Genomic DNA, 15,278 nt, shown 5'->3' with positions numbered 1-15,278 from the left:
GTCAGTTTGTTCTACTGACGGAAACCGAACTAAACTGTTTGACAATGCAGGTCTGTACCTAACCTAAAATAACTTCAAATAAGCAAGTAAACGAACAAGCCAAACGACCAAATGTATAGATAATATGATTTGATAAAGCCATTAGACGCCTAGGCGCAATAATGAAAACAGAATAACTCAACTGAATTATTAGCAATGACATTTATTCGCATTAAATAAACAAATCGCATACATTAAGTAAACAAACACCTGATTGATCGGGCCACATTACAAACGCAAATAATGCGATCTACATAAAAATGCATATACAAATACTCGCAGTTTAACGAAAACAAACGTCTAAAAAGTTTTAAACCTAGATGTTTGTTTTTATTTTAATTGTTTTGTGTTTTTCAAATGTAGGCCTATTATTAATACAGAAAAACTGGTTAATGTCTTAAGATGTCGGTTTATCCTGCGAAGGTTTGACTGACGAATGCCGCGAGGCATTGGCCATTTGACTTGAGCAGGATAAAACCGATATTTTAAGACAGTAACCTGCAATTTTGTTTAAATTGAAATCCTACATAACACGAAAAATAAATGAAATGAACTGCATGTATTAATTCTCAACTTCACCATTTTACATAGTCTATAAGTATTGACTGCTTTATCACCTGTAACCAGATCGCCCAGAATACCTATGGTATATTTATACACCAAAACAAAAATAGTTCCTGTTCAAATAATATACGTTTTATTTGTAGGGTCAAATGTCAATACTCCTTTGCTTAAACTAGGGTAAACAAGTGTAGTAGTTCCGTTCCAAAAAATTATATTTTTGATCAGTGACCGAATATATAGAAATTTATCTAGTGATATCTTGGCAATATCAATAGTGATTGCAAGATAAAAAAAAGTTATCCAGCATTTAAACATAAATACACAAAATAATAAATGTGTAGCAAAACATGTATTTACACAAAATATATGACATAGTATGTTATAAAAGCATGTAAATATTATTTATTCTTTAAAAAAATCGAAAACATTATCACCCGGAATAAATATTCTCTGTATATCTCGAACACGTTACAGGTGCGAAGTAAGGTATTCCATTTTGTTGCAGTTATTCTAGGCTCAGACTACCAACTGCCAGCAGAAAGTTGGTCAACTTGATGGTTGCTTTGTAATTTCCCCATCTCCCGACTTACGACGGGTGCGCTCAGATTAAAACCTAATGGATTATACGACAAGAATCGAGTTGTAAGAGCACTCAGAATAGCAACCCGACAGTCGTAGAAGTCGTGACAGCAGAACGTTGAGACTAGCAGTACATAGACTAACCATTAAATAGCGCAAGACGTCACAAACAGGATAATACATACGATAGCTTACGATATTCCTGTCGTGTGGTATACACAAATACAGACATGGTAAGTGCATGCAGTACAAAAGTAGACACGTGATTCATATCAAATATCGTTGACCCCTGATTGGCTAATATATTTATTTAGATTATGCCAATCACTTACCGGAAACTGCCATAACTGACACATTTATTCTCACATTAAATTTTTTTATAATAATAAACATTACAAAGTATAGTTTGTTTAAAACAAGACTTGTATATAAAATTATTTATTTACATATAAAAGCAATTATAAAGACGTTAAAGTAAATATGTATAGAGACACAACCCGATGAATGAGGCACGAGACATACCGGTATAACCATGGCAGTTCAGTATGTACATATATATAGGTATAGGATATATAATATATATAATAGCTTACTATTCACAAATGACCAGAACAAACACTCATAGACATTTAGGACATGGAGATTACAAAGACAGGTAGCAAAAGCATACATTTTAAAAAGCATTGATTGATTATAAAAACACGGACAAAATGCAAAGAAAATCACTTTCACAAGCCAGATGTCCTTGCGAAGATGAAACATTCTATGCAGTTGCTATATAAATTACGTCAGAATATTGGTGATGGCCTATCGTGGCCTATAATGGTGCTGAATATTTACTCATTTCGTTGTTAATCAAGAAAATAATGTGTGCCAAAGACACTGCATAATTAGCTTTATGCGTGTTTTGAAAGGATGTTAATAAATTATTTAAATGTCCTGTTAGTTTAAAACACTTCGACTGAGTACACATTTTCGCACAGAACGTGAAATTTAAAAACAAAAGCAAATGCGTTAATAATATGATTGTTTTTACAGTATTTTCAAATCCGAAGTCATGCTTATAAACTACAGTAAATTTTAATTTTAAAATGTTCCAGCAGTGATGAAACGGGTCTATGCCTTCGGGCCAACCATTACTTCGCGCGCATGATTGATCAAATCTTTCAGTATAAACCATGACGTAATACACACTACTATAAATATCACCGTGTAACAGAATTTTAAAAAGAAATAACACATTTAGCACAACTTGAATCTAACATCGAAATGATATATTAAGCAAGATAATCGATTCTCGATTTTAGCACCAAATTTGTAATTTCTCTTACATGCGAAATATCGAATATTTTGCTCCCCTCTCTCTCTCTCTCTCTCTCTCTCTCTCTCTCTCTCTCTCTCTCTCTCTCTCTCTCTCAATCTCTGAAACTAATAATTACCAAAAAAATTATATACAAAATAAACCGAAACAAATCTAAATTAATGTATTATCATTAAAATCTATATGTAATATGTTAAAATTATCCACGACTGATGTGCATAAATGCGTAACTTAATTTAACGTAATTTAAAGCACCCAAATAATATCTTTAAATTATGAAATAACTTTAGATAAAAAAATTGAGACAGTGACGCAGCCTATAAATTTGGCGCTAAAAATCCTCTAACAGTTCACAAAGTGAAAATACATTTTTTTTGTAGTATGTCTGTTTGATTTTCATTGAAGATATTGATGTTATGATCTATTTTTTAACGCGCATTAACATACCGCAGCTTCACTCGTGGGATGCCATACATAATGTACGGCTTTCCGGGCAGAGATGTTTTACAAGTTCTGGGATTCTCCCGCGCTTGGTCGAACACCGTTTCCATGATAGATGTTGATAAACATTTCCTTCTCTGGTCTGCGGGAGTGATGTACACGTTCTTGCCTTGCCTTATTAAGATCATGGCGGCAAGGTGTGTATTCACCTGCTTCCGCCACGTCATCCACTCTTGGAAATCCAACTCATACCTCTGAGAGAAAGGAATCCGAGGTTCGGTCGTTAATCCAATCAGTTTGTCGTTTAGTACCTTCCTTTCCGGCACGCGCATGTTTATGTTATCGTCCATAAAGTCGTCGTTATCGTAGTCTGGCTCACATATATCGTCCATGTTGGCAATATCGTCGCTATAACCGGAAGTATAATTCCGACTAGACGTCATTTCCGTTTCCCGGATGTCGTGTGTTATATTCAGAGGAGGGATGTCGGGATACAGAGGGTAGTCTGGACGAAGAAGGGTTTCTGGGTAATATTCATCGGCGGAGCCGGCGCCATATTCGACCCGCTCGCCGTTGTTGTAGAAGGGGCTGAGGTCCGGATACAGGCGGCGATTAGTGTTGTGATGGTGGAGGTCTCGGGACGACTGCATGACGTCACGGGGTGTTGAAGTGAATCTCACTTGCTTAGACCCGGTTAGTCCGGCTAAAAAATCTGAAACAAAAAATCAAAACAATGACACATTATATTTATAGTATTACAAGGCGATATCCAATAAATATGGAATATCTGTTTAAAGATATCTGAATTGGTTATTCCACAGTGACTACCCCCCGTCCTATCCAATCTGCAACAAGCTGTATTTCAAATGCCATGGTATGTGCTGTCCTCTTTGTGAAAAACCCATATAGAGACCTCTTTCTGCTATTGGAAAAATGTAGCGGGTTTCGTCAACAAAGCAATGCGCTCTAGTAGTTTACTTAAACAAAACAAACGTTAACTGTGTGTTGGTGTAAAGTATACAGACTAGCTCGTTAACCCTGATAAGTGCATGTCAGCTGAATGTATATATGCTAGTATACAGGGGTTCGAAACGGATTTGTTCGCCTGCGCCTTGTACAAACATTTAAGTGTATTTTCACGAAGGTGTGTCTGTTACAGTGTTAGATACGTGACACGAGCGAGTACAGTGGCGGTCATCAAGCCTTAAATACTGTTTCTAGATAGTATATCCACGTGCCGTCTTATTATCGAGACTAGCCTGAGTTTGCTGTCAATGTTTGCTGTATTGTTATGACGTGTCTGACTAACGAGAACCTTTTTCATTTGCTAAAATTACATATTAAATACTTTTAGTCGTTTCTGGTCGTTCTACTGTTTGTTCTGTCCTCGATGGCGTCGCGTTTAAGCCATCGGACATAAAGCTGGTAGGTACAGGATTCGCAGCCCGGTACCGGCTCCCACCCAGAGCAAGTTTAAACGACTCAGTGGATAGGTGTAAGGCCACTACACCCTCTTCTCCCTCACGAACCACTAACAATTAACAACTAACACTGTCCTGGACAGATAGCCCAGATAGCTGAAGTATGTGCCCACGATAGCGTGCTTGAACCTAAATTGAATACAAGCACGAAAATAAGTTGAAATGAAATGTTCTGTAGCAGCTGAAACTTCATTTTAGTTCGTTATATATATTGTTTTCGTACAAACGACATACTGCGAGGTGAGATGTAATTTGGGATACAATAGTCCTTCTCATTCTGCATGAACAATGTTATTGTTGGGGTTTTATGTAAATAAGTTTAGTTTGATTTGACGAAAGAAGAAAAGTAAAAGTCTTTTGGAAGTAACAAAAGACAATAACTATTTTTGCGTACAATTTAGAAAACGGCGTTCCCTGTGGGATGGACTATCAGCCTACAAACATTAGAAACACCAGAAACACACTGAATAAACAATAAAATGTATTGAATATGTACTTCTGGTCGTAAAAAGGCCCGGGAAACAGACTTCAATGGCAACAAACTCAGGAAAGTCTGCTTATGAATCTACTTCGTTTTAAAAAGCTCAGATCGTATACATATCTCAAGAATAGTGTTCGTCACTTTCTTGAAGGTTTTACGGTAACGTTCAATTAAAGCTACTATCTCGGGTTTATGTTTAATATTTAAGCGTTTAGAATTGATCAACATCTTTCTTTATTTTCTACTAGTTTTTGTGTATGTATTTGCACTAACAAAACATATCATGAAGAGATGAATTTGCTATCATGGTTAAGATGTTTCCAACTAGAATTAGATATATAATACATTTTCGTTTTTAAGAGTATAATTTTCTATATATCCATTGTCAGTGTTTCTGCCAGAAATAAATGTTTGGGTATTGCGCTATGGAATTGAATGCAACCACAGTCAACAGGGGATATGGGGCGCCTCCACCAGACAGAAAATGGGTTAAGTTTAGAGTTAGGGTTAAGCTAATCATACATTAACGGTAAGAGAAATTAATTTTGTCAAAAGGTTAACTTAAAAACATTTAAAAGAAATTAGGATATTACCCTCTCAGTGTTTCTGCCAGAAAGAAATTTTGCATTAGGAGCTATGGAAATGAATGCAACCACAGTCTACAGTGGGTATAGGGGGCCTCCCCAAGAATGAAAATGGGTTACGTTTAGGGTTAGGGTTAGGGTTAGGGTTAAGAAAATCATACAGTAATGATAAGAGTAATTGATTTTGTGAAAAAGTGAACTTAAAAAAAAAAAATTGGGGTATGGCGTCATACCCGTTTTACCCTCTGGCAGAAACCCTGCCTCTGGCGGAAACCCTGATTGTGTTTCTGATCCTTACAGTGTGGGTTTTTTTAACAGGTCAAACGTATTGGAGGTAAAATCCATTTCGGCTAACGAATAGGACGAGCAAAAACACACTAAATATACAGATACTAGTGTTGGGAATCGGTTGGGATTCCAATATCGATCATCGGTTATAATCGGTTGGCAGCAACCGATCAACTTTTGATTACACAATCGGTTAGAATTCCATGACTATAAGGCGGCTTTGCATTATAAGGACCATGTACCTATCATCGTGTGCACCCTGCAAATGGCTAAATGTACCTTTATTAACTATTTAATATATTTTTTCTTCATGTACACATGAAAACAAACCCCAACCACAACATATTTCCATCAATTTTATCATCTAAACTGGCGGAACAATTACAGTTAACATGTTCCCACACAATCGACTATGTATTTGTATAATCGATCATCACATCGGTATGACCAAACCGATCAATTTTCGATTATAATCGATCATTGGAACATCACTAACAGATAGTGATATTCTAAATACGAACATTTACTACACTCTGTTATTAATCGGAAACATGTTACAATGTCGCAACCTCGAGACAGACTCTTTAAAACTGTAATAAAAAGTCTGTATCTTAATCTCATCTGAATCCACCATTTCTAGGTCTGTGGAACATTGACCCATAGTCTATGTAGGTCTGTCACGAATTGCATTCATGTGCGTTAAGAAATACACTAAACCAATTCAGTGAACCGTTTTATTTTAACTTAATAGCACTTAACTACATCATATTGTTGTATCCTTCTACAAACACATGTAATCTTGTTCCGCGTACCCAGGCGAGCGATTTGAAATAAAACAAACATTAACGTAATGCTGACGGGTACCACTAACTTCAATACGCAATTGTTAGCAAGCTTTTCAAGTGTTAAATTGGAAGATTACGAACGAGACAGACTATACAAATACTGGTAGTTCGTACTTGGATTCCACGTTTGAAAACTCAACAACAATACCTTAGATACTTTGTCATTGGGTCAACAACAAAAACATTATTCGTAATATTACAGAATTGGTAATCGTGTTGTGTTAGGACGATGGTATCTCGATATATGTGTTGAGTAGATGATACAATCTCTACCGGGTGTAGTAAAAATAATGAAGATATCCCATATGAGACGTAACTACTGATGTGTATTAAAGGAATAATTTTAAATGTGGACTGCAGCTTGCCAGTTTCAAAGCAGGAGTGATACAATAGAAAAAAAGGATTAAAAAACCCGAATTTGGCGTTAATATTTTAGTCGTTTCCTTAAAGTTTATTGCAGACTTAATGTCATCATGCATAATAAGTTATATATCCTATATCCAGTCAGATATAGTCTATTATGTTACTTTTCTTGAACGACAGCGAGAGAGAGAGAGAGAGAGAGAGAGAGGAGAGAGAGAGAGAGAGAGAGAGAGAGAGAGAGAGAGTCCCGTTTCAGGTACCTAGATACTAGGGAAAGCATCTATTCTGCTTGTATTTTGGCAATCCCTTTGAAATGACCCTCGATTCATTGCCCGTTACTACATGCGTACGTGTTTAAACAGGTCCTGTTTATTAAGTACCTATACATAAGACGAGAGTTGTGGAGTTCTTAAAATTAGCATGCGGAGATCATTTCGTAAAATCACGATTTTTGGAAATAGGAACTGATCCTACTTTTTTTGTAATCGGTAGCGAAATCGCGTACTATATATATAATTTGACTTCACACCCATTCAATCGTGAGGTGATTTCTCTCGACCAGGATGTCGTCCTGCAAGATGGTTAGCAAAGAAGACATTATTATTCATGTACAAAAACCTGAAATACTATACAACAAAGCCCTCCCATCCTACAAAGATAGTGATGAAAAGTAATCCTTGAATGTATCCCTAATCATAGCTGCCTCTGCCTTTGGTCTGTTGCCACCAAAACGTCTGATGCATTGTATACTATTTGTATCATTGTCAACAGCGACAACAAAAAACGCGACAAAAATCGCGTTCGGTGTGCAAGCACTGACGCACGGGCAAAGCAGCGAAAATCGCGGCGATGAATCGCTCGCGTCTGGTGTGCAACAGCCTTTATATACATTTTGTGTTTTCGTTTCAAAGGTGTATACCGGTAATAACACACTGCCCTCTCCCAACATGGTCTGTATGCTATATATGCTCATAATTGTCAAAGGCGTCTATGAAAAAAAAAAAATTCGACCTACACAAATTTCAGAGAGAAAATTATCAAGAAAATGCTTACTTGTCAGATCTGCCATACTGTCCAGAAATGCCATAATGCAAACAGGCGTATTCCTCAAATCGAATGACTATTTCTTAGTATTCGTTTTCACAAATGCACAATATCGAAGTATGTCCATTTAGTCAACAATTCCACAACAATAAGGGCTGATTGCAAGCAATAGAGTATTACTTTATACTATATTATGTATTTACAAATTGCACCACGGCTACGACCTATAACAATACTTAGATTTTATTCTTAGCTAACAGTTCTTGCTCTCATTGCTCAATAATGGATTACCAGATTATCCATTACAGGGACGTATTATGTATGCAAGTGGAATCAGTGGCGCGTACGCACATTAATTAATTGCTCATGTCGTATTTTTAGGTCTTGACGCCAGATACAGATTGACGGTCTCGGTCGGAGTGATGTGTGGTTAAGCAATCGGTTTCAAGGCTGGCAGGTGTCGGGTTCGTATCCCGGCACCCTCTCTCACCCAAAGCGAATTTTAACAGTTCTTCAGGGAGGTGTAAGATCACTGCACCCAGTTCTCTCTCACTAACCATCAACTATATTATGCTACAGTACTAGACGGACAAGTCGGATAACCCAGAGGTTCGTGCCTAGGACAGCGTGCTTGAACCTTAAATGGACTATAAGCACGAAAATCAAGTTTATCAAATGGTTTCGGGGACGCAGTGCTTAACCCGACGGATTTAACTCATGTACGTTCTGGTAGATGGATTAATATGTTAGAACCACAGGTACCCTCAACCAATAACGCAAAGTGTGCTATAATTATTAGTATTAGTACTGAAGGTTTCTGTTTTGGGGACTGTGTTCAGATTTCAGAATGGTGTGCTCAAACGTTAATTGAACATGCTTCGGCACGAAAACAAATGAACATATGTAAATAAATGTCACTGAATATCAAACTGATGGTTTTTTTGTATCTCATTCAAAACGCTAGGTTCAAAGGCTGTTCTGCCAAAAAATGACATGACCATAAAAATACATCTATCATCCCAAAACCGCCATTAAATCAGAATGAATGTTATCACGAATTGCACCTTTCATGTGAACGATCGTTCAATTCGCGAACTGGTTACGCACCGTCAGGCTCGCGGTCTCGACCGGTTTACATGCAAAATGTCATTTCTTTAACCGAACGATCGGTTGCCGCTAGGTAAGAAATAATGTAACCGGAATTTTGGTTTATTCAAATACTGGATATACATGCCCTGTATTAAGTGGCAAGTCAATGAAATTGGTGGTGTAATAGTTAAACTGTTGGAATTAAGGCTGGTGGGTACTGAGTTCACGTCTCGGAATCAGTTCCCACAACGCCGACTTCCCTCCGAGTAACATCTAACCACTAAGTATTAATCCACTTTGCTGAACAGACAGTCTAGATAGCTAAGGTGTGAGTCCATGACGATTTGTCCACGGTAATGTGCTTGCATCTTAATTGAATATAAAAAACAACAACAAATCTAATTAAAATGAAAATCAATGTAACGTCACAAACTTTAAAAGTGCAATGTCGCGTCGCCATCCTATAATGTTTATACATACAAAACAACAAACCAGTTTGAATAAATTTGAGTTTTGTTGTAGTTTTGTTGTTGTTGTTTTTCACTTCCAACAGTTTTAACACGTTGTACCACTAATAGACGTGCGGGAGATGGCTCAAATGTGCTCTACAAATGACCGAAGTGGCAACTATCGTACTAGCAGCTAATTTTGGGAGGTTTTATGAAAGTATGGGTCCTGGCTAGCTCCTGGGTATAAACTACCCAGAATACCTTTGGGGGAACATGGTCAAATCACGTCATCAATATGGTAGCCTCGATTTTAATATTTTTGCATCTAGTTCCGATAGTCTTCATTCTCTTTAGTTGCTACCGGCCTCGGTGGCGTCGTGGTAGGCCATCTGTCTACAGGCTGGTAGGTACTGGGTTCGGATCCCAGTCGAGGCATGGGATTTTTAATCCAGATACCGACTCCAAACCCTGAGTGAGTGCTCCGCAAGGCTCAGTGGGTAGGTGTAAACCACTTGCACGACCAGTGATCCATAACTGGTTCAACAAAGGCCATGGTTTGTGCTATCCTGCCTGTGGGAAGCGCAAATAAAAGATCCCTTGCTGCCTGTCGTAAAAGAGTAGCCTATGTGGCGACAGCGGGTTTCCTCTCAAAATCTGTGTGGTCCTTAACCATAAGTCTGACGCCATATAACCGTAAATAAAATGTGTTGAGTGCGTCGTTAAATAAAACATTTCTTTCTTTCTTTAGTTGCTTGGCATTTTAAGCCTTTATAAACAGTTCGGATGCAATCAATCCTGTGAGGACTGATGTGGCGAATATTAAAATTTACCGTCACCTAGTTTAGAGGTAGCAGCTAATGCAGTTACAGTAAAACATTGGCGGTCACCATCACTCAACAGAACACTTAATCTGAATAATGTATTCATAATCCTTTAATAGTAAATACATGTATATGTGGGGAAAAGGGTTATGTTACGGATACTACGAGAGCGGTCTTACAAGCGACACTATAACAAATATCATCTCATCGTGTCAAAATTCGAACCCTGAACTTAAAATAGTGTATTTATTACTACCATGCCTGGCATTCGTGAGATTATGCAACACGACTTGCAACTCATAAAAAGTATTGTTCATCTAGCCAGTAAATCCGTGTAATTTGATTTCGACTATATACTATTGTGCATGAAACATGTTCGGGATGCCACTAAAATTAATATGACAATTTTATGGAATTAGGATGGGGCCCATTTTCTTCTATGTTACGGGTGAGGTGCTCTATGTAAAGTTTAATGTTTGTTTTGTTTAACGACTCCACAAGAGAACACTGAGTTATTAATCATCGGCTATTGATGTCAGACATTTGGTATTTTTGACACGAACCCAATGTGTTTCCCCAATTGCATCAAGGGATCTTTCATATGCACTTTCCCACAGCCAGGACAGCATATACCACGGCCTTTGATATACCAGTCGCTGGAAACTGATTGGAACGGAAAAAAAAACAGTAAGAGAATGTAAGGAAATGTTTTATTTAACGACGCACTCGACACATTTTATTTACGGTTTTATGGCGACGGACACATTGTTAAGGACCACACAGATATTGAGAGAGGAAACCCGCTGTCGCCACTTCATGGGCTACTCTTTTCAATTAGCAGCAAGGGATCTTTTATATGCATCATCCCACAGACACGATAACACATACCACGGCCTTTGATATACCAGTCTTGGTGCACTGGCTGGAGCGAGAAATAGCCCAATGGGCCCACCGACGGGGATCGATCCCAGACCGACCGTGCATCAGGCGAACGCTTTACCACTGGGCTACGTCCTGCCCCCAGTAAGAGAATGGGTACACTGGGGTAGTCGATCTTATAATGCCAGCACCTCTAGGGCTTTATGTATGTCTGTGGTATACAATGTATATTTACATGATCATATATTTTGACTTCAAGGTTCCATGTAGCAACAATGTTTTGATCAACTAATGTTAATGGGATTTGATTTGGTGGAATGCACTCTAAATCTAAAGACAGTTTTATAGTGCTATTAAATACTGATAACGCTGTTATCAGTCGTACCACTTCAGGTATATGATATCCGTATGTTGGTTGATACGAGCAACATGTTTACAACAATAACATCCGAAAGATAGCGAATTGGTAAAATGCAACAAGTCAACAAAATGTCTAATCACAAAAACATCTGCACTAAATTTCACAGGTTTTTCTTCATTTACCAAACAAAACACACTGTGGATAAATGTTAGTTTTGGTTCATGCGACTATTGTAATGAGCAGATTTATTTACTTGCCGATTTAATCACCAGCCGTTACGGCATGGTTATCAACATGAACCTTAATGTAGGATTTCATGACGTAACATTTCGTACAGAGACGTAACATTCACCCCACACCTGGAGCAGGTAATAAAGATAGGTGATAATATAATAAATAAACATGTATCTACAAATCACTTCAAGCTTTGTGTTAATCTGAAAATCCAACAAAAAGATGTTTAGTAACACGTGTGGTATCTCATCGAAAGACATGGCTTAACGGCTCGTCGTTGCTACGGTGATTGGAAGCAACGCTGGTAGGTGCTGAGTTGGTATATCGGTACGGGTTCCAACTTTAGGGTGACTGGACGACTGAGTGGAAGATGAGGACCAATGTTTTTCTCCTTAGTTTATGTCAGGGACTGAAAGCTCCGATAGCCGAGATGTGTGCCCAGGGTAGCGTGCTTGATTATTAATTCGATATAAACACGACACTAACAAAATAGCACGTTTTCAAAAATCTATTTATGTATTTTCATTATTATTATATAATATATATATATATATATATATATATATATATATATATATATATATATATATATATATATATATATATATATTATATTCATATTTATGTTGCTTCATATTTTGTCTAGAGGGCCGTTGCAGAAAATATTAAGTATTCCCAACTAAAGCTAAAGTAGAAAATAAAATAATAATAATAATATCCAATTACTGTTTCATCAGCGGATACTAAGAGGAAACTAGGCATAGGTCTACCTATGAACTTAATACCTTTCAATTACATAGAATATGATTTTTTTTAAGTTTTAATACTACTATAATTATTTTATTTGTTATGTACGAATTTAAAGGCATGTGATTGGCTATTATGTGAAGATCCGGTCGCCACAGCCATATCATCCAACAAAATAAGCACTATCGAAATTAATAGGTCTGTGATGCATAAGTTAATCTGAAACTGATTGGTATGTCAAGCATATACGTTAACTAAATAGAATCGTTAAAATACGTTTTAAGACTTGTTATTTTTAGGATTTGTAAGAAATATATTTATGTTACAACTCGTGTTTCAAAACATAGCTAACGCTCGTTCGATACGTTCTAAAAAATAGTTTTATGATAAATGGTATTTAACGACCACTCATGTAGTATTCTCTATATATTACATTTGAAACATTTATTCAAAACTTTTGCTAACAATATTTCCAATCTCAATAAACAGTAACCATTCTTAAACCTAACTTAATCCTACTTTTCATTGTGACATTTATAAAAGGATAATCCAGACCTTACAGCCATTGTACTAAACATGTTTCCTTTTTAGCAATATAATATTAATTACGTTTTCTTGCTTGAAATATCAATATCTGTACATTGAGCACACTATATTACTTCCCCAGACATATGCATTAACTAAAATTCATTTTCAAGGAAATAAAATATTAATAATTCATCTTCTCGGCACACATAATACGGTGAAATCGATAAAACGGCTGCGCGTGCTGAAATACTATGCTGTGACACGTATTCCGGTGAATGGATGAGGTTCCACCGCTTTAACCTGCCATTCAGGTAAGGTTTGATCTCTCACGGTCTACAGGTACGTCCGTCTGAGTGATTGCTGTATATATTCATGTGTACATGGACTTTCTTCATAACTGTTCGTAACATCTATCTTTTTCCCCAAGGCTCTTACATATATTTAAGTCCTACGAATAACTGACCGCTGCTGGGCTGTGTCTGTGGCGCAAATTGTAATCTTGGCACTCAGGCCCGTACTCGTGCGTTTGTGTGTGTGTGTGTGTGTGTGTGTGTGTGTGTGTGTGTGTGTGTGTGTGTGTGTGTGTGTGTGAGAGAGAGAGAGAGAGTGTGCAAACCCCACCTTTCACAAATCAAATGTTTTAAAATTTAATATTTTTTTTTATAAACCCACAATTATGGTACACTGGCATCAGTGACAATCTGGCAGTTTGTATCGGCGCTTAAACCTGTTCTAATAAAACATCCTCTTTCCACAAAACAAAACAAAAACAAACAACAGCAGCAACATTCATGGTGCACTGGCAACAGCGACAATGTGTTAATTTGTATGAGTTTAGCTTTTGGATCGCTCACCCCCATATTCTACCCCCAGTGTCCACATAAAACACTTAACAGTTAATAATATTGGTTGTTGCTATTGACTCTTTTTGCTTCTGTTATTTAAATATATATACAGACTCGTCTAAATATCAAATGACATAAATATATCAACTTTGCTCAAATAATAAAATTATATAAATATAATGCATAATGTTCATGATGCTTCATTAGTGCAAACCACGTATATCTATAAATATAATTAAGCAAATAAATGATAGTTTCTAATTTAATCTTATAATAATCTGTAACGAAATATATTTAGGCCTGCTGGTGAAATGGCATTAAATATTTAATCTTATTATAATTTATTTTTAAAATATAATTACTGGAGATAAAAAAAACAAAAGCGATAATAAAATATACTTCAAGAATAAAAGGCAGTGAGGTTGAGGTTATAATTATCTATACTCTATAATGAAATATAATGAAATATATTAACTGAAGACAAAATATAGCTAAAGAAGAATCAACAATGTCTTTTTGTCTTATCTTTTTCTACAAATTAAAAATATGTATTTTGCCTGACGGATGCAAAAATGTGTGAGTCACCCAATGAAAGTAACAACCACAATCAATGGCCTTTGTTCAGCTTACCTGCAGACTGCTGGAAGATGAAATCACAAAAATATTCGTAATCAACCTGGAACACAACGGCTGTGGGTCACGGTAGATGACGCTTCCTCAGGTGAATAACGGAACGACAGAGTACACGTTGTCCTATCGCATTTTAACCATATATCTCGCATGTACCATGTGTGAGAAACAAAATTAGTAACAGCCTTTGTCACTGCAGACGACACAGCTCTGATTGGTCGGGTCCCGATACCGTAAACCGGGACGCAGCCAATCGTATCGCACCAGGCGGTAAATACTCGTAAGGTCATGATGTCATGCTGGCTTTGTCAACCGATCAAGCGTTTAACACCAACGACTAATTTGTCACACAAAGAAACCAGTGTTAACTGCCTGGATGGTCATTCCTTTTGTTTCTTCGAGCTATTATATACCTACTTATCTACCTTCTTGATGATGCTCGAGTTTCTATGACTAAATGTTTATCTCAGAATCAATGGACACCGTTATCGTTTCTTCCTTATGTTTTATATGCCCGTGGGAATATTCGACCTGAAAACTAGATTTATGTTAGTAGGCCTATCTTAAATGTGTGAAATATACCATGCGTAACTTTTTTGTTTTTGTTTTGCGATCAGTAAGATTATTATTATTTCTTTGTATTGTTTTTGTTATTAATATAATGT

At 36.9% G+C, this 15,278-nt stretch overlaps 1 protein-coding gene across 1 annotated transcript; it reads right to left on the bottom strand.

Annotated features, from left to right (window-relative positions):
• Positions 1-182: 182 nt before the first annotated feature.
• Positions 183-14,779, bottom strand: LOC121376171. Its single transcript, XM_041503980.1, has 2 exons — positions 14,614-14,779; positions 183-3,656 (listed from the first exon to the last, which is right to left on the bottom strand). Exon 2 carries the CDS (start codon positions 3,592-3,594, stop codon positions 2,932-2,934), a length of 663 nt encoding a protein of 220 aa, XP_041359914.1. The 5' UTR covers positions 3,595-3,656; positions 14,614-14,779; the 3' UTR covers positions 183-2,931.
• Positions 14,780-15,278: the final 499 nt, after the last annotated feature.

The sequence above is a fragment of the Gigantopelta aegis genome, chromosome 6 (assembly GCF_016097555.1).
Source record: "Gigantopelta aegis isolate Gae_Host chromosome 6, Gae_host_genome, whole genome shotgun sequence".
Lineage (NCBI taxonomy): Eukaryota > Metazoa > Mollusca > Gastropoda > Neomphalida > Peltospiridae > Gigantopelta > Gigantopelta aegis.
The sequence above is the reverse complement of the archived record's forward strand: the minus strand, read 5'-3'. Positions and strand labels throughout refer to the sequence as shown.